This window comes from Podarcis pityusensis (assembly GCF_964106645.2).
Source record: "Podarcis pityusensis genome assembly, chromosome: 16".
NCBI classification, from domain to species: domain Eukaryota; kingdom Metazoa; phylum Chordata; class Lepidosauria; order Squamata; family Lacertidae; genus Podarcis; species Podarcis pityusensis.
In genome coordinates this window covers 10,056,303-10,079,968 of record NC_138041.1, presented here as the reverse complement: position 1 = coordinate 10,079,968, position 23,666 = coordinate 10,056,303, and the positions used below count along the sequence as shown (strand labels likewise).

At 48.8% G+C, this 23,666-nt stretch overlaps 1 protein-coding gene across 4 annotated transcripts in view; it reads left to right on the top strand.

The window, feature by feature from the left end:
- The window catches only part of ENTREP3 (endosomal transmembrane epsin interactor 3), a 35,290-nt gene extending 11,624 nt beyond the window's left edge, over nucleotides 1-23,666 (top strand). For all 4 annotated transcript variants that reach the window (XM_080984616.1, XM_080984615.1, XM_080984614.1 and 1 more), the window contains exons 6-13: nucleotides 2,013-2,120; nucleotides 4,052-4,212; nucleotides 5,734-5,833; nucleotides 7,009-7,096; nucleotides 10,425-10,964; nucleotides 14,007-14,078; nucleotides 15,877-16,142; nucleotides 20,756-23,666. In XM_080984616.1, coding sequence (XP_080840742.1) covers nucleotides 2,013-2,120; nucleotides 4,052-4,212; nucleotides 5,734-5,833; nucleotides 7,009-7,096; nucleotides 10,425-10,964; nucleotides 14,007-14,078; nucleotides 15,877-16,142; nucleotides 20,756-20,920 — 1,500 coding nt within the window. In that variant the 3' untranslated portion in view covers nucleotides 20,921-23,666. The remainder of the gene's footprint in view (nucleotides 1-2,012; nucleotides 2,121-4,051; nucleotides 4,213-5,733; nucleotides 5,834-7,008; nucleotides 7,097-10,424; nucleotides 10,965-14,006; nucleotides 14,079-15,876; nucleotides 16,143-20,755) is intronic.

Genomic DNA, 23,666 nt, shown 5'->3' with positions numbered 1-23,666 from the left:
CAACCAGAGAATATTGAGAAGCAAAGCAGCTAGTAAGCCTGATCTTTATTGACTGTTGCAACAGGGTGCTCCCCTCACATACAGGAAAGGAGGAGGACCCAGAACAAAGGTGTGCCTGCCCTTATATAGACATTTTAAATTGCCCACCCTGGAGTCCAAGACCACCCCCAGAAACTTCATACATACATCACAGAAGGGGTGTAGCTCAAGACCACCCCCCAGATACATCATACCTACATCACAAAAAGGGCGGTCTACAACAGAAATCTGAGTGCATTGTTTATCTCCTGTCTGGCAGGTTACCTGTTAATGGTCACTTGATTGGATTACCTGGGGAGCCTGGCCAGTCTTTTGTAATGATAAATACTTAGTTTCCTGAGCCAGGTCACAGCTCACCCTATTCATACACAGACATACCCTTAAGATGGGATTTGTGAACAAAAGGACAATGGGGAGGCTTTTCCATTTTCCTTCGACCTAGCAGAGAAATATTTGAGGTCAATTTGGGAGGGACAAAATGGTTTCAGGAATTTTTCTGTGGGGTTTCAGACATGTGGTTTATATATGCAGTTATGAACATTTATTATATATATATATATATATATAAGACCTTAATTTTTTTATTTCAAGAGAAAGAAGGAGATTAGGCTTCTGAGATTTAAGTGGGTCTTTCCCCCGCGACGTTGTGTTGTAGAATAAATGGAGCCTGAGGCCAGTGGCTTTCAAATTTCAGCCGTGCCCTGTTGGATGCCAAAATTCGGCGCCCCTCTGCCTCTTGCCGCATTACATCATTGTGGTGGCACCCTCTGGGCTTGGCACTCAGTGTGGGCAAACCAGCCACACTCCCCGAAATCTGCCTCTTCTGAGGCCGCTTTTACACCATGCATTTAAAGTACCACAACACCACTCTAAACAGAATCCTGGGACCTGTAGTTTGTTTAGGGCACCGAGAGTTCTTGATGTTTTATTGCATTTTTAATATTCTGTTGGGAGCTGCCAGGGTGGCTGGGGAAGCCCAGCCAGATGGGCAGGTATAAATAAATTATTATTATTATTATTATTATTAGGCAGCCCCTATTCCCCTCACAAAACTACAATTCCCAGAGTGGCTTACAGTCACATAATGCTTCAAATCCATAGCGTGAACATAGCCTCAGTCCTTTATTCTGCATGGTCCACACACAATCTAGCTTAAAGCGGCCCAGACTTGGGGTGTGTGTGTGTGTGTGTGTGTGTGTGTGTTTGTGTGTGTGCCCCACACCAGCCCAGTGCAGTTGTGGGTGGGCAGTACATCAAGCTTGCAATCGCCAATTCCTTCTTCATTAAGGTTACCAGATTTTTTTCAATGAGTCCTGTTATGTACTGAAGTTCTCACCCTGGGCCAGCAGGGGGATACTGTAGATAGTTTTCACTCAGGTCTGCATATGCAAATAAGGAATTGAAAGTGACGTTCAGTGATTGGATAGTTACAGAAAGTTGTTACTGTTGCTTTGTAGTTGAGCTCTATATAAGCAGGTTGGCTGAACCCTTCAGTTCAGTTCTGTTCTGGCCTGTGAATAAACAAGAGCTGTCTGAAGAATTGCTGTGTGGTCTGATATGTTCACCCACAACTTAACAAATCCAGGGACACTTTTCAGCTTCAATGGATTTTGTATGGGGACTGATTTGTAAATCCGGGTACTGTCCCCGGGAAACGGGGACGTCTGGCAACCTTATTTTTCAGTCACTTGGGGCCTGGGCAGGGAGAAAAAGGCATGGATAGCCAATCTGGTCAAGGGAAGGTTTTCCAAATGTGTATCAACTTGATGCCAGGACCTAGAATCAAATCTAGATGAAAAGCAGTGTGTTTAGGGTCCGCAACGAGCTCTTCCGGGTCGAGGAAAGTTACCTTTGTGTGCCGCAAATGGGTTAGTGTCTAGGCAGCCAGACTTATCATCAAGCGTTCCTTTGCAACCGCAGTGACAATGATCTGTTTTGACACCCCCCACCTCCCCCCTTCCCTGCCCCTTCAGGACCTCCTCTTCAGTGTGTGTGGGCTGACTGTTTTCGCCATCGTAGTGTGCACCCTCTCTGCCATTATGTGTTGCATCCAAATCTTCTCTTTCGACATCCTCTATGCGGTGAGTTCCAGAGACGGGCGGCCTGCTCCCAGCTTGCCTCAGATTCACTTGGGAACGATCTGAGCGCTTTTGAAACCTCTCCTTGTCCTCTCAAAATCTCCTCAGGGTTGTCTTTCACACCCCCATTTACTGCATACTCACTGCCAGTTTAAAAATAATAATTTAAATTTAATTTCTTTTTAAAAAATTAAATTAAAATTTAAAAAAAATTAAATTTGAATTGTTTTTTTTTAATTCAAATTTTAAAAAATAATTTAAATTAAAAATTAAAATTATCAATTTACCCCACCTTTTCCCCTGACAGGGACTCCAGGCAGCTTACAAGGTAAAATCTTCATGCAAACCGCACATGCATCCTGTATTTTGAGAAAAGTTATCGGATTAGTATTTCATAACAAAACAGCTTCATTCAAATTAGGAGTATTTAAGTTTCTCCTAAGTCATCTCTAGCCAAGGTGTGAATGCCTTTATGTAGGGTAATGATGCCGGTTCTGCTGTGTAGCCAAACAGAAACATTATCTGTTTACCTTATCCCATCATACATGACTAAGCCATTTCTCACCTTCTCACCCCTTGCCTTTTCCTGTAAGACCCATTACAATCGTTAAGAGTCGTCAGCAGGCTCATCCCAGCTATCTGCCAATCTCCCATTCCCACCACCCTTCTGAGTAATACCCCTCCCCACCTTCTCACTATATAGAAGGATCTGGCAACTTCTGTTTCAGTGTATCCGAAGAAGTGTGCTTGCACACGAAAGCTCATACCAAGAACTAACTTAGTTGGTCTTAAAGGTGCTACTGGAAGGATTTTTTTTATTATAGAAACAAATCTGACACTAATGAAGTTGTGAACAGCTGGAATGGAGGGAGGTGGGCCTGTAAAATGTACCAGATGTGTGTTGGGAGGGAGAGAAACAACTTCACAGCTGATGGCAGATCAGAATGTTTGCTATCCCTGCCATTCTTGTAAGACAGAGCCCTCCCGGCCAATCTTTAAACCCCCACGCTCCTAAAAAAACCCCCACCCCTTACTCACCTCCTCCCTTTCGAGCAGTGGGATTGCAAGGAGAGTGTTGAAGTTTCGCCCTCCCCTTCGATCTCCTCCTTCAGTGGGAGCATCTACGTTATACATTTCTTCATTTTCTTTCTTTTTAAAAAGTTCATATCCTGCTTTTTACCATCTAGGTCTCAAAGCGTCTCATCAGAATAGAAATCGAAGCATAATTTAAACCTCAGAAAAGCAATTTCAGCAAACATCACCAGAAAATGTAAAGCCTCAGAGAAGCATTCGTGGTGCAAAGGTTCTCCTGAAATAAAATGGTTTTAATTAGGTGCCTGAAACTCATCAGGGACAGCAGCTTCTGTGACTTCTTGTGGGAGGGAGTTCCACAGAGTTGCACCCACAACACTGGAGGCACAATTCCTTGTTGATGTGTCGTGATTCTGGTCACATGGAAAGCCCCATGGCTTCTTCCAAAGAATCCTGGGAACTGTAGTTGACCCCTTGCGAAGCAACAATTCCCAGCACCCTCAGCAAACTACAGTTTTCAGGATTCTTCATTTGGATGTGACTCTTAGACATGTTTCCCAGGTTCTGATAAATCCAATTTCTGGGCTTCTTTGGGACTGATGGGTTGCAAATTATGCCCAGGAAACAGACTTAACCCCAGGGCTGCATACCCACCATACATTTAAAGCACACACCTGCTTAAAAAAACCTGGAAACCGTAGTTTGTTAAGGGTGCTGGGAACCGTAGTGTGGTGAGGGATAGACTAAAAGTTCCCAGGATCCTTTGAGGGACACCGTGTGCTTTAGACACATGGTGTGTATCCAGCCTTTGTCAACAAGAGAAAGGACTCCTCAGAACATCAGGAGCCTTTCAGATCTTGCCCAGCCCCCTCACTTACCCTGTTTTCTGTCTCCTTCCACAGCTGTCCCCTCCACGTTCCAGCTCCGTGACACTGGATTGCACGTCACCCCCGGACACGTTCTTGCAGCATATGTTGGATCTGGAAGAGTTTGTTCCCCCAGTGCCACCTCCGCCCTATTACCCTCCAGAGTACACCTGCAGTTCAGAGACGGATGCCCAAAGGTGGGGGGGGGGTTTGGAGAGGTGGGGGAGATAAGAGGGGGAGCCTGGGAGCAGTTTGGGGGACAAAGAGGCTGAGGATGGAAAGAAGTCTTCCTTGTTTTTAAATACAGAGGTACCTAGGTTCTCAAACAGCTTACCACATTTTTCGCTCTATAAGACGCACTTTTCCCCTCCTAAAAAGTAAGGGGAAATGTGTGTGCGTCTTACGGAGCGAATGCAGGCTGCGCAGCTTTCGCTGAAGCCAGGAGAGCAAGAGGGATCGATCCCTCTTGCTCTCCTGGCTTCACTTCACTGGAGAGCCACTGCGCAGCTTTCCCTCTCTGCGCAGCACCCCTTTAGCGAAGGAGCCCCTTCCATTTCTCCTCCCGCTTTACTGGAGAGGCGCTGAGCAGAGAGGGAGAGAACATTTTTTTTCTTGTTCTCCTCTAAAACTAGGTGCGTCTTATAGAGCGGAAAATACGGTAGTTGTCGAACAAATCGGCTCCCAAATGCCGCAAACCCAGAAGTAAGAGTTCCGGTGTGCTGGTCCCGAGGGTTAACCGTGCGGCGAGGTCCGAGTCCAGTCCGAGGTCGAGGGTGCGGTATGGAGGCTGTCCGTCAAAGGCGAGGCAGGGTCCAAGGCAGGGAGTCGGGTGAGGTCAGGAACTCTGGCAGAAGAGCAGGACAGGGTGCAGGCAGGAACAAGCTACCAACAACGTTGCTCCCGCAACTTGGGACTGGGGCTGGCTGGCTTTTATCTGCCCCGAGGCATAGGGCGGCCCCGGTCCACAGGTGACTCGCCTCTCCTGGCCTGGAGGCAAGCACTCCTCCTGTGGGAACTTAGTTCCCTCCGCCTCTCTGCCCTGAGCCTCTGCAGCTCAGGAGAGGCTGGATGGTTACCGGACCCAGAGGCAACCTCAGCTTCCCCTGACGGGGCTGAGAGTGGAGCACCTGCAGGCAATGGGTCCTCCATCACCTCAGGAGCCAGAGCGGACTCAGCTGGTGCCTGCACCTGAGGCTCCAGCACAGGTGAGGACCCTTCAGGCTCAAGCCCCAGCCCTGGCTCAGCTGGTTCTGGAGCCGGGGAATCCTGTGCAGGCTGGGATTCCTCAGGTTCAGCCTCCGAGTCCGAATCTCAGGCCGTCACATCCGGTCTGTGAATGTTTTTCGGAACCCAAACATTCGACGCTGCTTCCGCGTCAATCAGAAGCCGCACCTTGGTTTTCGAATGGTTTCGGGAGTCGAATGGACACCCGGAATGGATTAGGTTCGAGAACCAAGGTACCACTGTATGCAGGTTCCTAGTCCTTATTGATGCAAAATGCAGGCTTGAAACTGTACGGATTGTGTGTCTCTCACAGGTGGAGATGGGCTTCAGAGCATCTAATCTCTTACTTTTTAAAAACTAATGCTTTCCCCCCACCCCGCTGTTTTCACTGCATACCATTCTGACCTCCTTAAGGGAAAGAGTGAGATATAAATGCATAACCAAGAAGAAAAGTGTGTCATGGACAATGAGGTTATTATTTCTCCTCCTGACAGCATAACCTACAATGGCTCAATGGACAGCCCCGTTCCTCTCTACCCCACTGACTTCCCTCCCAGTTACGAGGCCGTCATGGGACTCCACGGAGACAGCCAGGTATTACATTGGTACAATTCAAGGCAGGAAGGTCTCCCTTTGGGTAGTGGTGGACTTACGTGTTTGTAGCCCTGAAGCTTGAAGTGTCATGGGGACCCCTTTGCAACCAGCAATGAGGTCTGGGTAGCCCCTGCTACCTGGTTACAAGGGGGTTGTCCCATGACAGATTACCACACCTTTACAATATCTGGGCTATATATATATCAATATATTCCAGGTTCTTTCCCTGGAGGGAAACCAATGTCTTCCTAGGGGAAGTGAAGGAGACTTGAGATAATAATAATAATATATGCCACCCATCTGACTGGCTTGCTCCAGACACTCTAGGCAGCTCCCAACAGAAAATAGTAAAAGCACAACACAACAACAAACATTAAAAATTTCCCGATACAGGGCTGCCTTTAGATGTCTTCTAAAAGTCAGAGACCGTTTTACCTCGGTTTTCAAACTCGAACACCGTAAACCCGGAAGTAAATGCTTCGGTTTTCGAATGCGCTTCAGAAGTCGAACTGTAAACACGGCTTCCGTATTGAGTTTTTCGTATTGAGATTTCCATTTTGAGGCTTCCGTTTTGAGTTTTCGGTTTTCAAACGTTTCGGAACTCAAACGGTCTTCCAGAACGGAATACGTTCGAAAACTGAGGTACCACTGCAGTTGTTTATCTCCTTGACATCTGATGGGAGGGCGTTCCACAGGGTGGGTGCCACTACCGAGAAGGCCCTCTGCCTGGTTCCCTGTAACTTCGCTTCTCGCAGGGAGGGAACTGCCAGAAGGCCCCCGGCGCTGGACCTCGGTGTCCAGGCTGAGCAATGGGAGTGGAGAAACTCCTTCAAGTATACTGGACCGAGGCCATTTAGGGCTTTAAAGGTCAGCACCAACACTTTGAACTGTGCTCGGAAATGTACTGGGAGCCAATGCAGGTCTTAGGACCGGTCGTAAGCTAGTTTCTATCAGCTAGCCAGGCAAGTGAGAGACATGGCTGCAATGTGATGGGACGCATTTCAGCCAGGCAAGAACCCGTGAGGAAGGCTTGAAGCAGGGCCCAGTTGGGGGTGTGGCTTGGGGAACAGTCATGAGGGCCAGAAAGAGAGGCTTGGAGGGGCCGCATTCAGCCCCCAGGGGCGAGGTGTTCCCGAGTTTGCTGCGCACCAACATTTTCTGCCTTTGCTCTGCAGGTGACTCTGTTTGACTCGCAGTTTACAGATACCTCACATGGTCCTTGTTCCTGCAACCGGGTCCCATCTGTTGTCCTCAGTGGCGAAGGTAAGGACTTTTGTAGGCATGCATTGCATCCCTAACGATGGACCTGGGTGGACCAGATCTCTGACAGGTACAGTGAGGGGGGAAAGTATTTGATCCCCTGCTAAATTTGCCTGTTTGACCTCTGACGAAGGAATGACCAGTCCATAATTTTAATGGTAGGTTTATTGTAGCTGTGAGAGACAGAATAACAACAGGAAAACCCCCAGAAACCCAGAAGACAAAAGTCAGAGATTGATGTGCATTATAATGAGTGATGGGCGATGGGAGAAAGGCGATGGCAAACTTAGACAGTATCTTAAAAAGCAGAGACATCACCTTGCCAACAAAGGTCCGTATAGTTCAAGCTATGGTTTTCCCAGTAGTGATGTATGGAAGTGAGAGCTGGACCATAAAGAAGGCTGATCGCCGAAGAATTGATGCTTTTGAATTCTGGTGCTGGAGGAGACTCTTGAGAGTCCCATGGACTGCAAGAAGATCAAGCCTGTCCATTCTTCAGGAAATCAGCCCCGAGTGCTCACTGGAAGGACAGATCGTGAAGCTGAGGCTCCAATACTTTGGCCACCTCATGAGAAGAGAAGACTCCCTGGAAAAGACCCTGATGTTGGGAAAGATGGAGGGCAGAAGGAGAAGGGGACGACAGAGGACGAGATTGGTTGGACGGTGTTCTCGAAGCTACAAACATGAGTTTGACCAAACTGCGGGAGGCGGTGGAAGACAGGAGTGCCTGGCGTGCTCTGGTCCATGGGGTCACGAAGAGTCGGACATGACTAAACGACAACAACAACAATGAGTGAAATAAGTATTTGATCCCCTATCAACCAGACAGATGTCAGGCTACCTGGTATCTTCACTGTATGTAACGAGCTAAGATTAGAAGCACCTGCTGTAAGGGAGAGGTCTTACCTGTAATCCCAGCTCGTTACAGTACCTGTACAAAAGACACCTGTCGACAGAAGCCATCAATCCAGCAGATTCCAAAGTAGCCACCGTGACCAAGACCAAAGAGCTGTCCAAGGATGTCAGGGACAAGATTGTAGTATGTATTTTGATGAAGTGATCTGGAATATTTACTTTGCTGCCCCCTCCCCCACCCAAAAGATTCCTGCGGACGCCTGTACCTGGTTGCCCTACTCTAGGCGGGGGAGAAATTTGATTTCACTTCGCATTCAAAGGCCTAATTGGTACTTTGCGGAACTATACGTGAATCCACACTTCAGAATCCACACTTTTCCAGGTTTTGCAGTGCAGTTCTCCACTGAAGTAATGTGTGGAAGAATAGGAACACCAGATGACTATTTTGATAGACAGTAGATTCATATTTCTATCTCCTGCCCATCGAAATGTGATTCACCCTTTTGCGTTTGTTTTGTTGCTTTCTAAACTATGTGCAAAATGAGAAAAGAGTATTTTAAACAAAATAAAACACGCATGCACTAAGGCAAAATGTCCATAAAAGGCATACACTCGTGAAAAGAACACACCCAAAAATGCATTATATATGGGGAAATTGCTTTCCCAAAATGCACATGATAGGGGGAATTGCATATAAAAATGTGCACACAGGGAATTTGTGCTAGAATGCGGATGAGTTTAATGAGGACTTCACTTTCTTTTTCTTTTTGGTAATAATTTTTATTTGGTTTTGCTTATTTTCATACCACCACACATCCGAAGTTACAAGATTCTCCCAAATCTCTGGACCTCCCACCTTCCCCTCAATGGGTTCTGTTATTAAACCTTTCCTACTGCATCTTTTTAAAACAAACCAAGTTGTTGGTTATTTTAAGTAACTCCATTATATCCATAGTTCTTGTTACATTACAAGTGTTATTGCAATCCTGCTAAAGTTTTCAGCTGCTTACAGTGACCTTTAAGGTAAATTGTAAATTTCCCCCACTCCTTATTAAATTTTTGGTCTTTCTGGTTCCGGAGCTTTCCGGTCAGTTTTGGCATTTTGGCATAGTCCAACAGCTTCATTTGCCATTCTTCTCTGGAAAGAACTTTATTTTCCTCCATGAGGACTTCAAAGACGGGAACGATAAAAATCCCAAACTAGCATGGAAGAACGGGACCTGAGATGGGGAATATGCAAAACGGAGAGGGCTGCAAATGGACAGATTTAATATTAATATTATAAATAATTTATTATTTATACCCCGCCCATCTGGCTGGTCCTCCCAGCCACTCTGGGCGGCTTCCAACAAAACACCAAAATACAATAACCTATTAAACATTAAAAGCTTCCCTAAACAGGGCTGCCTTTAGATGTCTTCTAAAAGTTTGGTAGTTATTTTTCTCATTGACATCTGGTGGGAGGGCATTCCACAGGGCGGGTGCCACTACCGAGAAGGCCCTCTGCCCGGTTCCCTGTAACCTCACTTCTCACAGTGAGGGAACTGGCAGAAGGCCCTTGGCGATGGACCTCAGCGTCTGGGCTGGACGATGAGGGTGGAAACGCTCCTTCAGGTATACTGGACCGAGGCCGTTTTCGGCTTTAAAGGTCAGCACCAACACTTTGAATTGTGCTCGGAAACATACTGGGAGTCAGTGTAGGTCTTTCAAGACCGGTGTTATATGGTCTCGGCGGCTGCTCCCAGTCACCAGTCTAGCTGCCACATTCTGGATTAGTTGTAGTTTCCGGGTCAGCTTCAAAGGTAGCCCCACATAGAGCGCATTGCAGTAGTCCAAGCGAGAGATAACCAGAGCATGCACCACTCTGGCGAGACAGTCTGCGGGCAGGTAGGGTCTCAGCCTGCGTACCAGATGGAGCTGGTAGACAGCTGCCCTGAACACAGAATTGACCTGTGCCTCCATGGGCAGCTGTGAGTCCAGAATGACTCCCAGGCTGCACACCTGGTCCTTCAGGGGCACAGTTACCCCATTCAGGACCAGGGAGTCCTCCACATCAGCCCGCCTCCTGTCCCCCAAAAACAGAACTTCTGTCTTGTCAGGATTCAACCTCAATCTGTTAGCTGCCATCCATCCTCCAACCGCCTCCAACCGTTTCCCCTGACCCTGGAAGCGTGCCATTTTTACTAAAATGGCGCTCTCTCGCTCTCTTGAGAGCCAGTGTGGTGTAGTGGTTAAGAGCGGTAGTCTCGTAATCTGGGGAACCGGGTTTGAGTCTCCGCTCCTCCACATGCAGCTGCTGGGTGACCTTGGGCCAGTCACACTTCTTTGAAGTCTCTCAGCCCCACTCACCTCACAGAGTGTTTGTTGTGGAGGAGGAAGGGAAAGGAGAATGGTAGCCGCTTTGAGACTCCTTAAAGGGAGTGAAAGGCGGGATATCAAATCCAAACTCTTCTTCTCTTCTTCTTTTTCCCTGCAGCGGTTTCCATGGACAGCGGCTCCCTGATTATGTCGGAGATCGTGGACATTCCTGGTGACAGCAGCCCATCCGAGGACTCCTGCCTGCTGGACGCCAGCGGTTCTGTCTGCTCGGTGGATTACGTCTTGTTCCGCTCCATCCAGCGCAGCCGGGCTGACTACTGCTTGAGCGTGGACTGCGGGCAATGCGGGCTTCACCCTCAGAGCCCCACCCTGCAGGGCCCTTTTGAGGAGACACCCCAGGCACGCTTGCGCGGGGAGCGCTCGTACTCCTGCTCCACGCCCGGCTCCACGGGCTACGAGGGCTTGCGGGAGGCGGGCAGTGCCCATACGCATAGCTGCCAGCGCCTGGAGAGCTTAGGCCAAAGTGCCGGGCCTTGCTTCCCCGAGGTGCGGGTCAAGCCCAAGGCCTCGCTGCCGGGACGCAAAGGCGCCGGGCGGCAGCGCCGGAGCAGCGAGGCCTCGTACCAACTGCCTTCTGTCCGGGGTCCTCTGCTGAGGTCTCACAGTGATCCTGGGATCCTCACAGCCTGCGAGAATGGTGAGTAGACCGAGCTGGAGGAAGCTGCATGGTGGAGAACGTGGCGTGGGTGTGTTTTGTTGCGATGTGGACAGATGCTGGGAAAGGATATACAGTGGTACCTCGGGTTAAGTACTTAATTCGTTCCAGAGGTCCGTTCTTAACCTGAAACTGTTCTTAACCTGAAGCCCCACTTTAGCTAATGGGGCCTCCTGCTGCTGCCATGCCGCCGGAGCACAATTTCTGTTCTCATCCTGAAGCAAAGTTCTTAACCCAAGGTACTATTTCTGGGTTAGCAGAGTCTGTAACCTGAAGCGTATGTAACCTGAAGCGTATGTAACCCGAGGTACCACTGTAATTGGTTTAATTGACACTGAAATGGAATGTCTGTGTAGTGGAATGAAGGTTTAACATTGAGAATGCCTAAATACGTGTTGGACCATGATGGGCCATAGGGACAATCCAACAAGCTCCGAAATGCTGGTAGATTTCCAAGAGGATTTTCTAAAATATAAAATTCGCAAATTGCTGCAGAATGTCTGTTGCTGGAATCTGTCTGAAGCGTATGTAACCCGAGGTACCACTGTATTTATTAGATATTATCAGTGCTGTTTTTTGTAGAAGAAGAGGTGCTGGAACTCACCATGAGCGCCACCCTTGTTCTCTTATAATGGCAATGGTGCCAGCGGCGGAGGAAGGGGGTTCGGGCCACTCTGGGTGTCATCACTGATGTGGGGGGTGACAAAATGACAAAAATATGAGTTTTTAAAAAATTGGGCTCATGAAACTTTTTAGTTCAGTCAACAAATGTAATGAAATGCGGTTGTCACTGGCCGACTGGCATGTTCTCTCCCTCCTGGTCATCATCATCATCATCATTTTTAATTTGTATACCGTATTTCTATCTTACAATACTCAAGGCAGTTTACAAGCTGAAGAAACAAAAAATGTACATCTTATAACAATCTAATGCAATACAAAAATGTGATAATAAAACATAACTTTAAAATAGGCAACCTCCATCAAAAAAGTAACATTCAACAATCATTAGAATAGTATAAAATAATAATATCAACATATAAAAGTTAAACAGAAATTCACTCAACAGTTACAATAATATCTAACTATAAGCAATAAAACAATGGCAAGCCACAGTACATAAAACAATACAATACATATTGAGAAGCGGAGAGTGGGGCAAGTGGAAGGAGGCCTTGCCTGATGGAGTCTCTCCCCTCAGTTCTTCCTCCAGGAACAGCTCCCTTCTGAGGACTCCTCAGTCCTCAGAAGGGGTCGTTCGTTCGTTCGCTTCAGAACCTTTCTTCTGCCCGAACATCACAGTGACCGATGCCAACAGACATAGGCACATGTAGGGATCCATAGAGTCTTTGCAGCTTTGCGTAACAGTCCTCAGCAACTCAGCATTTTGGCTAATCTACTTTATTTACATATAAACACACACCGAGCACTGCAACATGGCTCCCCCTCTCTCTCTAGCATCAGACAGCAAAGAGAAAAAGAACAAAGGGCAATAGTCCCACTTCACGGCACACAGTAACACAAACATCCTGTCTCCGTCACTTCCCACTCTGTGGAGTCAAAACACACACCGTCATGTGAAAGACAACAATCCCATGACTGCAATCACGGAGCAGGAATTCTAACACTTCCCGCAGGGCCTGCAGCATGCCCGAGCCACATGTCTCTCCTGGGAGTGACGTGGTGGCTTGGGCGCCTGCAGGTTCCACACTGCCTGAAATGGCAGCATGGGGCTTGCGTCTGCCCACCACCTCTCCCTCAGCCGCCCTACAGCTGAGGGGGAGGTGGCAGAGAGTCTCCACACAGCTCTCCCCGCCCATGCAGGACAAGCGTGCCGCACCGGGCACCCCAGCAGCTAGCTATGCTGCTGAACGGCGCCCACCTGGGAAAAAAAACCAACCTCTGGATATTATCCTTCCTTCCTCACGTTTGAGTTCAGCAGAATTCCATCCTTTTGCAGCTTCAAAGGAAACTTGGCCTAGTTTTAGCCTTTTGGTTTGAGTAATCCAGGATGCTTTAAGGCAGACTGGATTTTCCTGGCATTTCCCCCCCTTAAAATGACAAGCACACAGTCTCGTAAAAGGTAAAATTAACATTTACTTTCTCGGAATACTTGTTGAAGAGTAACCGGTACAGCAGCTTTGCTCAGGCAGGCTTCAATTGGTAATTCAGCTACCAAGGCATACAGTGGTACCTTGGGTTACTTACGCTTCAGGTTACAGACTCCGCTAACCAGAAATATTACCTCAGGTTAAGAACTTTGCTTCAGGATGAGAACAGAAATCGTGCTCCAGCAGTGTGGCAGGAGCAGGAGGCCCCATTAGCTAAAGTGGTGCTTCAGGTTAAGAACAGTTTCAGGTTAAGAATGGACCTCCAGAACGAATTAAGTACTTAACCCGAGGTACCACTGTACTTAAGTCTGGCTTAAAACGTAGTCTGAGCTTGGAGCTCAAATATGGCAGATGTCGTCATGTTGCTGGCACAGCGGAAAGAGATGTAAAGAGGGAGAGGACGTGCCCAGGCAGGTAGGAGAATATACAGCTATGCCCCCCCCCCCGCCAATGTCAGGGCACAGTAGGATTGTATCTCACCAAATTCGCTCTAGCAGGCTTACAGGAAAACTCTGTGAGTTCAGCTCCCTTTATGTACCTATCTAGCAAAACACAAATTGTTGGTTTGTCTGCATCTTAAATATCCCATACGTGCTGTTTTCAAGGCCGTGCTTTCTCACAAGAACATGTGCTATGTATTATTGCGCCCCCCCCCAGCATTTTGGGGGTGAGATCTCAGTGCGAAATCACGCAAGATCACAGCAGTCAAAGTGGCCACCATGTTCGCACTCAGAAAAATGGGATTTCCCGGTTTTCCCCCCCACGGGACACTTGCATGGTATGTACCTCAAGATGCTGGGGATTTCATCTGGGATCTCCTGAATGCAAAAGGTGTTCTCTGCTTCTGAGCTACCGAAATGCCCCCATTTAAAACCATTTCTTTCCCGCCTTTCATTTCCTCACTCCCCACCAGAAGCGGACTTCCAGGAGGTATTCTGCGCCAAGGCGTCGGAGGAGGATGGGCCCAACTCCTCAGCAGATACAGGTGAGGGAAGTAGCTTGCTTTGGTAGCCATCTTTGGACCTGGCTGTTTGTGATCAGGCAGATCCAGCTGAAGGTGCTGGCTGCTGAAGCTGAGTGAGGTTGCCATCTTTGAACCTGGCAAATAATGAGCCAGCGGATACAGGTTGAGGTCAGCGACTGCTTGAATCATGAGGACTGCCACCTTGGAATCCAGACAGTTCCCACCCACCTGTTCCTCCGCACAGATAAAACATGTCAGGAGTTCAAGAGGTTAATTGCCCTCACAGGATGTCTTGTCTCTAGTTACATCGTTTTATTTTAAGACACAAAGCAGATGATTAATGACAAATTGCCTTGAGTATTATTACTAACAGTTTTTGGCATCATTCTTCTTACGAAAGTGTAGTAAGTCTGAACGCTGTACTCATTCTTACTACAGTGCAGCCTAAAACATTGTGAACATGCTCATCCTTACATGGCAACTGTGATCTTCAGAAGGGGCACCGCTGAGAGTAACCACCTGCCCCAGCAGTGTCTTTAGCCTGCACTAGAAACTGGACTTTTAGTGTTGCAGCTTCAGCCCTCTGTAATCAATTAACAGCTGAAATGAGACAGGTATCTAGCGCCTTGAAATCGAGGTGGCTATTATAAACACTGTACGTTTAAGAAGTATTTCCTGCTCCTGTGACTCAGGGTCCTTCCAGACCTCCTCCTTATTGTCTCTCCATAGCTATTTGTGCTCATTATGGTGTCAGGAAGGTTATACAGACGACTCCTCATGTGTGAGTGATCTACTTGTGTGTAACGGAGCCAGGAACCTAGAAGTGGAACCCGGAAGTGGGGAGCACTCTGGAGGGCCCTTGTGGCTCGTAAGGAGACCCTCCCCAAAGACTCGGGCTCTGGGGAGGATCTTCTCACGAGCCACGGTGTTCCCCGCTTTCATGCGTTCCACTTATGCGTGCAGGGACCCTGAATATAAACCCCTCGTAAATGGGGAGGTGCCTGTACACAATCCCACTTCCAATATTGTTTTTGCATGAAGAAGTTTCAGGGCGGACGTATTGCTTATTTTCCAGTTGTTTCGTGTCCCATTACAATCCCAGTGGGGTGCCAGCACAATCCCAGTGGGGTGCCATCGTGGCTGCCCCCCTGCCCGTGCTGGGTGCCACGCCACCAGGATGCGTGCCATGACCCTATGGGCGGCACACCCCGCCCCCAGGACATGTGCCAGCCCTGCCCCCACCTGCTCTCCGCCCCCCCCGGTGCCGGAGCATAAAGCTCCGCCACTGTGTCCCATAGCATCCTGCAGAAATCACACATCCTCTGATACCCCTATGCCCTGTACCCCACCATCAATTGTGATGTTCAGAGGTACAGTGCCTCTGAAGATGGAGGCTCTTATTAAAGGTAAAGGGTAAAGGGACCCCTGACCATTAGGTCCAGTCGTGACCAACTCTGGGGTTGCGGCGCTCATCTCGCTTTATTGGCCGAGGGAGCCGGCATACAGCTTCCAGGTCATGTGGCCAGCAGGACTAAGCCGCTTCTGGCAAACCAGAGCAGCGCACGGAAACTCCGTTTACCTTCCTGCCGGAGCGGTACCTATTTATCTACTTGCACTTTGACGTGCTTTTGAACTGCGAGGTTGGCAGGAGCAGGGACCGAGCAACAGAGCTCACCCCGTCGCGGGGATTCGAACCGCCGACCTTCTGATCGGCAAGTCCTAGGCTCTGTGGTTTAACCCACAGCGCCACCCGCGTCCCGGAGGCTCTTATTACCTGCCATTAATACCTTGCCTCCCTCCTTCCTCCCTCCCTTCCCAGGGCCCTGCTCGGAAGCTTGCCTTTTACACCCGTCACTCTGCGAGCTGCCCCTGCGGGCTCGCTTGGCAGGGAAGGCCAAGCTGGAGGTGCCACGGAAAGCGCCGCTGCAGCACCTGTCCAAGACTGGCACGCGCTCCCTGGGGGACCTGAAGGTGTGTCGTGGGACGCGTGGGCTCGTGGCCCGTTTCCTGCACAGGTCCAAGCGCAACCTGGCTCTGGCGGGAGCAGAAATGGCAGGGCGAAGCAGCACTCCGGGGCGCAAGCAGGTACGGAGGGCAAAACAAGTTTTCACCAGGTAGTGGAATTTCCTATGCTGTTTATTTTTTGTTTCGCTTGAAATGGAGTTCTTATCAGCTCAGCAGTCACGGTGGCTGGTGGGACGGAAGGCAAGTAAGTGAAGATGATGATAATTAATTTATTACTTATATCCCACCCTTCTGACTGAGTTGCACCAACCAATCTGGTCAGCTCCCAATAGAATACAGTGGTACCTTGGTTTATGAACTTAATCCGTTCTGGAAGTCCGTTCTTAAACCAAAGTGTTCTTAAACCAAGGTGTGCTTTCCCATAGCAGCGGGGCACTCAATTTACAAATGGAACACACTCAACAGGAAGCAGAACATGTTCTGCTTCCAAGGCAAAGTTCACAAACTACAACACCGACTTCCGGGTTTGCAGCGTTCTTAATCCAAGTTGTTCATAAACTAAGCTGTCCTTAAACCAAGGTACCACTGTATAATAATAATAATAATTTATTATTTATACCCCGCCCATCTGGCTGAGTTTCCCCAGCCACTCTGGGCAGCTCCCAATCAAGTGTTAAAAACAGTACAGAGTTAAATATTAAAAACTTCCCTGAACAGGACTGCCTTCAGATGTCTTTTAAAGATAGGATAGCTGCTTATTTCCTTCACATCTGAAGGTAAGGTGTTCCCCAGGGCGGGTGCCACTACCGAGAAGGCCCTCTGTCTGGTTCCCTGTAACTTCACTTGTCGCAATGAGGGAACCGCCAGAAGGCCCTCGGCGCTGGATCTCAGTGTCTCAGTGTATAAGAAACACAGCAAGACATCAGACATTAAAAACTCCCCGAGTTCGGAGAGCACGAGACTTTAATCTCAGGGTTGTGGGTTTGAGTCCCATGCTGGGCAAAAAGATTCCTGTGTTGCAAGGGGTTGGACTAGATGACCCTTGTGGTCCCTCCCAGTTCTACAATTTTCTGTTCCTTTTTATTCTCTTCATTTGAACAAGAATTCTTTTGTTTTGTTTTAAGAAAGCCCTTTCCCTCTAATAGTGGGGTAGGAGAGCTGGGCGGGGGGGGGGGGAATTAACATCTAGCAACCCATGTGCCGCTTTGGTTTCAGATACTACATGGGTAAAAGGTAAAGGGACCCCAGACCATTAGGTCCAGTCATGGCCGACTCTGGGGTTGCGGGGCTCATCTCGCTTTATTGGCCGAGGGAGCCAGCGTACAGCTTCCGGGACATGTGACCAGCATGACTAAACCGCTTCTGGCGAACCAGAGCAGCGCACGGAAACAGCGTTTACCTTCCCGCCGGAGCGGTACCTATTTATCTACTTGCACTTTGATGTGCTTTCGAACTGCTAGGTTGGCAGGAGCAGGGACTGAGCAATGGGAGCTCACCCCGTCGCGGGGATTCAAACCGCCGACCTTCTAATCAGCAAGTCCTAGTCTCTGTGGTTTAACCCACAGCGCCACCTGCGTCCCGATACTACATTGGTAGACTAGTCTAAATAAGCCCGGGGCACAAATTGCCATGGCCCTCTAGCGGCTAATTTACCAGAAGTAATGTATTTAGCATTAACTCTGGAAAAGTATACTTGATTCTGACCAAACTTAGCCTCTGGAGCTACTTGTAAGCTGCCTGTGTGCTATCCCCCCCCAAAAAAAATCTTCCCCCCCTCAAATAACAAATGTAATAAATTAAAATCCACCCACAGTGGATGGAAACAGGAAAGAACCCAGCAGGAAGGACTCTATGATTAGGATGTCAAAGGCAAAAATATAACCCCCCCCCCCAAGTTTTGAAAGGCTGGGAAACCCCCATATGATGTGGGCCATTTCAGGTATTTAAGGAGGCAAATTAATGGTGCTGACTAATTAGGGTTAAACATCCTAATTGCCCGAGCCTTAGGGAATAGCTCTTGAAAGAAGGCGACAAAGGAACTGAACCGGCTCCTGTTTAGGTTTCACAATGAATTCTTCCTTGATTAAATCCCGGGTATGTGGGAGCCTGCTTCAGAAACTGAACACCCCTTCTGACTTTTCCCTGAGAGTAAGCCCAAGTATACTACCCTCATCAATACTCCCTGATCTCTTGGCGCAAATTGTGGAGACAATGCCCTGTCTTTGCTGAGCGTTCCTTCAGACTGGATTGCAGGGGAGTTATACAAGAACAAACATTGCACCGTGTTCACATGCCTCCTTGTTAATCTTTCATGTCTTCCTGTTAAACACGCTTCAGCTCGTTTCGCCATCCTTAATCGGAATGTTGCCGTAAATGTCTGGTGTTGTTTTTGCAAATGGATTTTTTGCGGTCGGTGACAGAATAAGCCCATCCTCTTTAGTTGCGCAAACCTAAATATCTGGTAAGTGCTTTAACCCCTTCCACAAAATCCCGAGAGGCTGGCCACATGCTGTACATTTAAAGCACATTTCCCCACCCACAAAGCATCATGGGAACCGTAGTTCGCTCCACACTGGCGTGCAATGCCCAGTACCCTGAGCAAACTACAGTTCCCAGGATTCTTTGGAGGGAAATAAATAACGTGTGCACAGCCATGTTGTGGAGGTGGCCTAAAACACGCATTGCTCTTTTTATCCCTTAACAACAGCAAAGCAGGAATAGACAAAGCTGAAAAAGCATTGGCCACAGATGCAACAGGCTTCCCAGAGTCGTGCCATCTTGGCTAAGATGGCTCCTTTCTTGACCCTTGCTACCAGATGAAGAACTTGTTGTTTCGGCCCAACTCATAGACCTGAGCAAAACATAGGCAAGGCAAGGGTTAAAGGCACAGCAATTGCATTGCATGGTTTAAGCCAGGGGTCAGCAAACTTTTTCAGCAGGGGGCCGGTCCACTGACCCTCAGACCTTGTGGGGGCTGGACTATATTTTTTGGAGGGGAATGAACGAATTCCTATGTCCCACAAATAACCCAGAGATGCATTTTAAATAAAAGCACATTCTACTCATGTAAAAACATGCTGATTCCCGGACCGTCTGCGGGCCGGATTTACCGTAGAAGGCGATTGGGCCTGATCCAGCCCTCAGGCCTTAGTTTGCCTACTCATGGCTTAGTGTGAGCTGAGATGTTGAGCCAGCAAGTGGCACCTTGGTGAGGTATACCTGAAGGAGCGTCTCCACCCCCATCGTCCAGCCTGGACACTGAGGTCCAGCGCCGAGGGCCTTCTGGCGGTTCCCTCACTGCGAGAAGTGAGGTTACAGGGAACTAGGCAGAGGGCCTTCTCGGTAGTGGCACCCGCCCCGTGGAACGCCCTCCCATCAGATGTTAAGGAAATAAACAACTACCAGACTTTTAGAAGATGCCTGAAGGGAGCCCTGTTTAGGGAAGTTTTTAATGTTTGATGTTTTATCGTGTTTTAATATTCTGTTGGGAGCCGCCCCGAGTGGCTGGGGAAACCAAGCCAGATGGACAGGGTATAAATAATAAATAATAAATTATTATTATTATTATTATTATTATTATTAATTATTATTATTATTATTATTATTATTATTATTTTGCAGAGTGGGGTGGGCACAGCAAACAACACACACATATATTAAAATTGCTTTGCAAAAGCATTATTAGTGAAAATGTAGAAAAAAGCTATATATGTGTGTGGGTGTGTGCGTGTCTATTTTCTACGTTATTTTCACTAATATCTGTATTTATTTTATTAAATTTCTATACTGCCCTTCATCCAAGGGTGGTTTACAGTACAAAGACACATAGCATAGCAACGAACAAGAAAACGACTGTGACGTAGGTATCTCTGTACCCATTAATTAGCTGGAGAACTGCGTTGCAAAATTCGGAGAACTGTGAATTTGGAGGGACGGCTTCATGTATTGCTTCAGAAGGTATTTGCTAGGTTCGCCTTTGAATGCAGACTGAACTGAATCCCTCCCTCCTGTTAACAACGCAGTATCTGAAAATGCAATGCAGCCGGCTTAGCTTCAGGCTTGTGGAGGGTGGGGAGGCGAGCAAACACCAGTATAACCTCTTGTGCAACAGCTGCTAGGTCTGCATTTTTGGAGCAGGAGGATGGAAAAAAAGAAGCATCTCTGGAGAAATATGTCAAACAGCCTGTGGGGATGTGAGCAGCTCTCTCCATGGGCCCCTAAGACAATTTTTTACTTTTCTGCCTCGCCCGCCTAAAAAAAGAGCTGAACTTCTGTGGCGAACCTCTCTGAAACAAGTCTGGCTCTTTAATAATAATAATAATAATAATAATAATAATAATAATAATAATAATTTATTATTTATACCCCGCCCATCTGGCCGGGCTTCCCCAGCCACTCTGGGTGGCTTCCCAAAAAATATTAAAATATTGCAATACATGTAGCTGCTAGAAGCCATGATTCCTGTTTTGAAAGCGCCGCTTGCCAATCTCTCTGCTGCTCAGAGCTGCTCTCCTTTTAGTATGATTTCTCTTTAAAAAATATATATATATTAATGTTATAGAGTACAAATTAGAAAAAATACAAATATACATTTTATACAGTTTTTTTTTTTTTTTTTTTAGTACGATTTCTCAAGCTGCACGGCCAAACCTAACAGGGTTCGAGGGCAGGGAAGAAAATTGCAGCTCTGGCTTCATCTTCCTTTACAGGCTGTCATTTTGTTTTTCTCTCAGGTGCCCAGGCAGAGGCTGGAGCGGAGCTCTCCGGAAGGGATTCACCTTCAGAGCTGCGGGGACCTGAGCTCTACCTCGTCATTGCGGCGCTTGCTCTCTGGCCGCCGGCTGGAGCGAAGGCGCCCCCACAGCCTTAGTGGACTCGTCCGAGAGAGTAACCTGTAAGAGGGCGTTCAACGTGCGTCTTCCCGATGCCAACGATTGTGGCTGCTTCATGACTCGGGCCTCAGATCAGGAAGCCCGGGGCTAGATTTCTGGAGGAAATGGATTGGGGCTCCTGTAGCAAGAAACAAGCAAAAAACCACCCACCCTCCCACCTCAGTCAGGAAGACAGAAGGAAGGAATGCAGGAGTTCCGCCCTGCGGAGATGGTGCAATGACCGGGGGTTGATTGATGGGCTCATGAGAAACTTCGTTCTCATTCGCTCTGCAACCTCCTCCAGGTTGTGAGGCGTGGGAAGGAGCACTCACTCTCCAGTGACTCCTGAGGGCTTGTACGATGGGGAACGCTGGCAAACGCTGCGGCCGGCAGCACTCTTGGCTCCCGCAAACTGGCTTGTATGTATCCAAGGAAATGTTGACTGCCTGCCAGCCAGCTGCGGCATGCAGCGGCAGAGGCGGATGCCTTGCACAGGGCAATGGCTCGCTTCCCCACATCCTGATGCTTCACGGCGTTGTGTGCCGGGGGGATGTGCGGGGCAGCCACTGTCCTGTCTGAAGAGATGCGTGCCCAGGAATCCCGCTTGACCTGGCAAAGGTTTCCTTGGCACGAGAAGAGGGGTGGGGTGGGAATGATCCCAGCTCTTCTATGCACATTTAATTGACATCACCAGGGATTTCCCTGCATGGCCACCTGAGAGGTACCCTACCTGGACTTCTCACCTCCAGCTGCTGCTCCCCCTCCCACAGCCCCCTGTGCACACACACCATGCCCAGGAGCTCAGCTGCCCTAGCGTATGTGTAACATCAAACCCTTTGCCTACTACTGATACCTCACTTTTAGCTGTGCCTTTGATTGACTGTTTGGTTGGTTGCTTCCTCTCTCTACCCAGGTGCTGGGACAGGGCCAGATGAATTCTCTGGAATCACTTTGGAGAGAAAGAGAGCTTCCCACTAGGGTTGCCGGGTCTCCCAAGACTCGTAAAGACCAAAGCTGGCTCATCTGCCCCAAAGCTGCCTCTTTCTCACAGTGGCCCCAAACAGAGATGCCTTTGGGACTCCCAGAAAGCAGGGCATGAGGGCAAGAGCCGTCCCTCTGCTGCCTCACTTCTGCCCTGCAAAAATAGACTGCCTCTAAGCCTGGAGGTTCTGTTGATAGCCACCTCCTCCTTCCCTAACCTTTTAAAGCCATCCAATGAGGCAGAAGGTGCCGAGCCTAGGAGCTTAAAGGGTGAGGCCTGGCCACTGGTGGGGCAAGATGGGGCTTAGCACCGCACAGTGTGGGGTGGAGCAGAGCAGGTCTGGCTCCAGATCTGAGGCGAGCCCCAGCCTACCCCAGTCTCGTGTCATGAGTGTATTTTTCCCAGAATGCCCCTCCAATGACCCTGTCGTGGGGCACTGTGGGAATTTTGTTTCAGCGGGCGGCAGGCAGCTATCAAACCACCACAGGGTTTCTGGCAACTGCGGTCAACCCTGTGGACATGCGGGGGCCTCAGCGGCTGCCCTCAGGTGCTGAGTGCTGGCGCCAGCCCTGGGCAAAAAATGGCACATCTCAGGCGGCAGAGGTGTGGGAGTCAAGTTACACCTGCTGCCTCTGCGCAAGAGGAGTCAGAGCGAAGAACAAAATGTTCTCAAGTCAAGCAGCAACTTTCCCCACTTCCCTCACTTGACCCTGACCCCTTCTCATACTGATCTATTTTACTCCTCACCTCCCGTTAATAATTCGGATTAATCGTCTACTGTCACAATCAATAGGAAGAGTTGAGCAGACAAATAAATGCTATCTACATTGTTAACAAGGGACACGGGTGGCGCTGTGGGTTAAATCACAGAGCCTAGGGCTTGCCGATCAGAAGGTTGGCGGTTCGAATCCCCGCCACGGGGTGAGCTCCCGTTGCTCGGTCCCTGCTCCTGCCGACCTAGCAGTTTGAAAACACATCAAAGTGCAAGTAGATAACTAGGTACCTCTCCAGCGGGAAGGTAAACAGCGTTTCCGTGCGCTGCTCTGGTTCGCCAGAAGCAGCTTAGTCATGCTGGCCACATGACCCGGAAGCTGTACGCCGGCTCCCTCGGGCAATAAAGCGAGATGAGCGCCGCAACCCCAGAGTTGGCCACGACTGGACCTAATGGTCAGGGGTCCCTTTACCTTTAGATTGTCCTGCCCCCCCCCTGGCACCTGCTCTGGCCTTCTTCACTTGAAGACTCTGAGAAGGGAGGCTTTTTAGCCCCTGGCAACCTCAGGTCAAACTCTGCAAGACCCAGCAACCCTATTTCCTGTTGAAGGAGGAAGTCTGCATGTACACCAATGCCACACACAGCCCCCAACCGGTTTGGTTCCACGCCTTCCTCTATCGTGTGTCCTCCCACTCTTACCTCGCTCTTTTGCAACACAGGTGCGCACATCTGTAAGATGACAGGGCTCCCTTTTCTCTCCTTTTTGCAGAGCTGAGGGGAGTACATGGCAGGGGGCGAGGGTGGGGTGGAGAGCTCGGTTGGCAAGGAGTGCTGCTGACTCTCCCCTCCTTGCAATGATGCCTATGTTCCCTTTAGCAGTCGCATGTGTCAAACAGGCGGAATTTGGCCTGCGAAATGTGGCGATGCAGGTGTTGCCAAATTTCCAACCGTGGCTGCTAAGAAGCAAAGGAGCCAAGTGGAGTTGGGAAAGCTAGCGCCCTGGGAGACGCTCACCACTGTCAGTTTGAGTTGCACAAATACTTATCTGAGATAAACCAAATAAAGCCATATCTATCTAA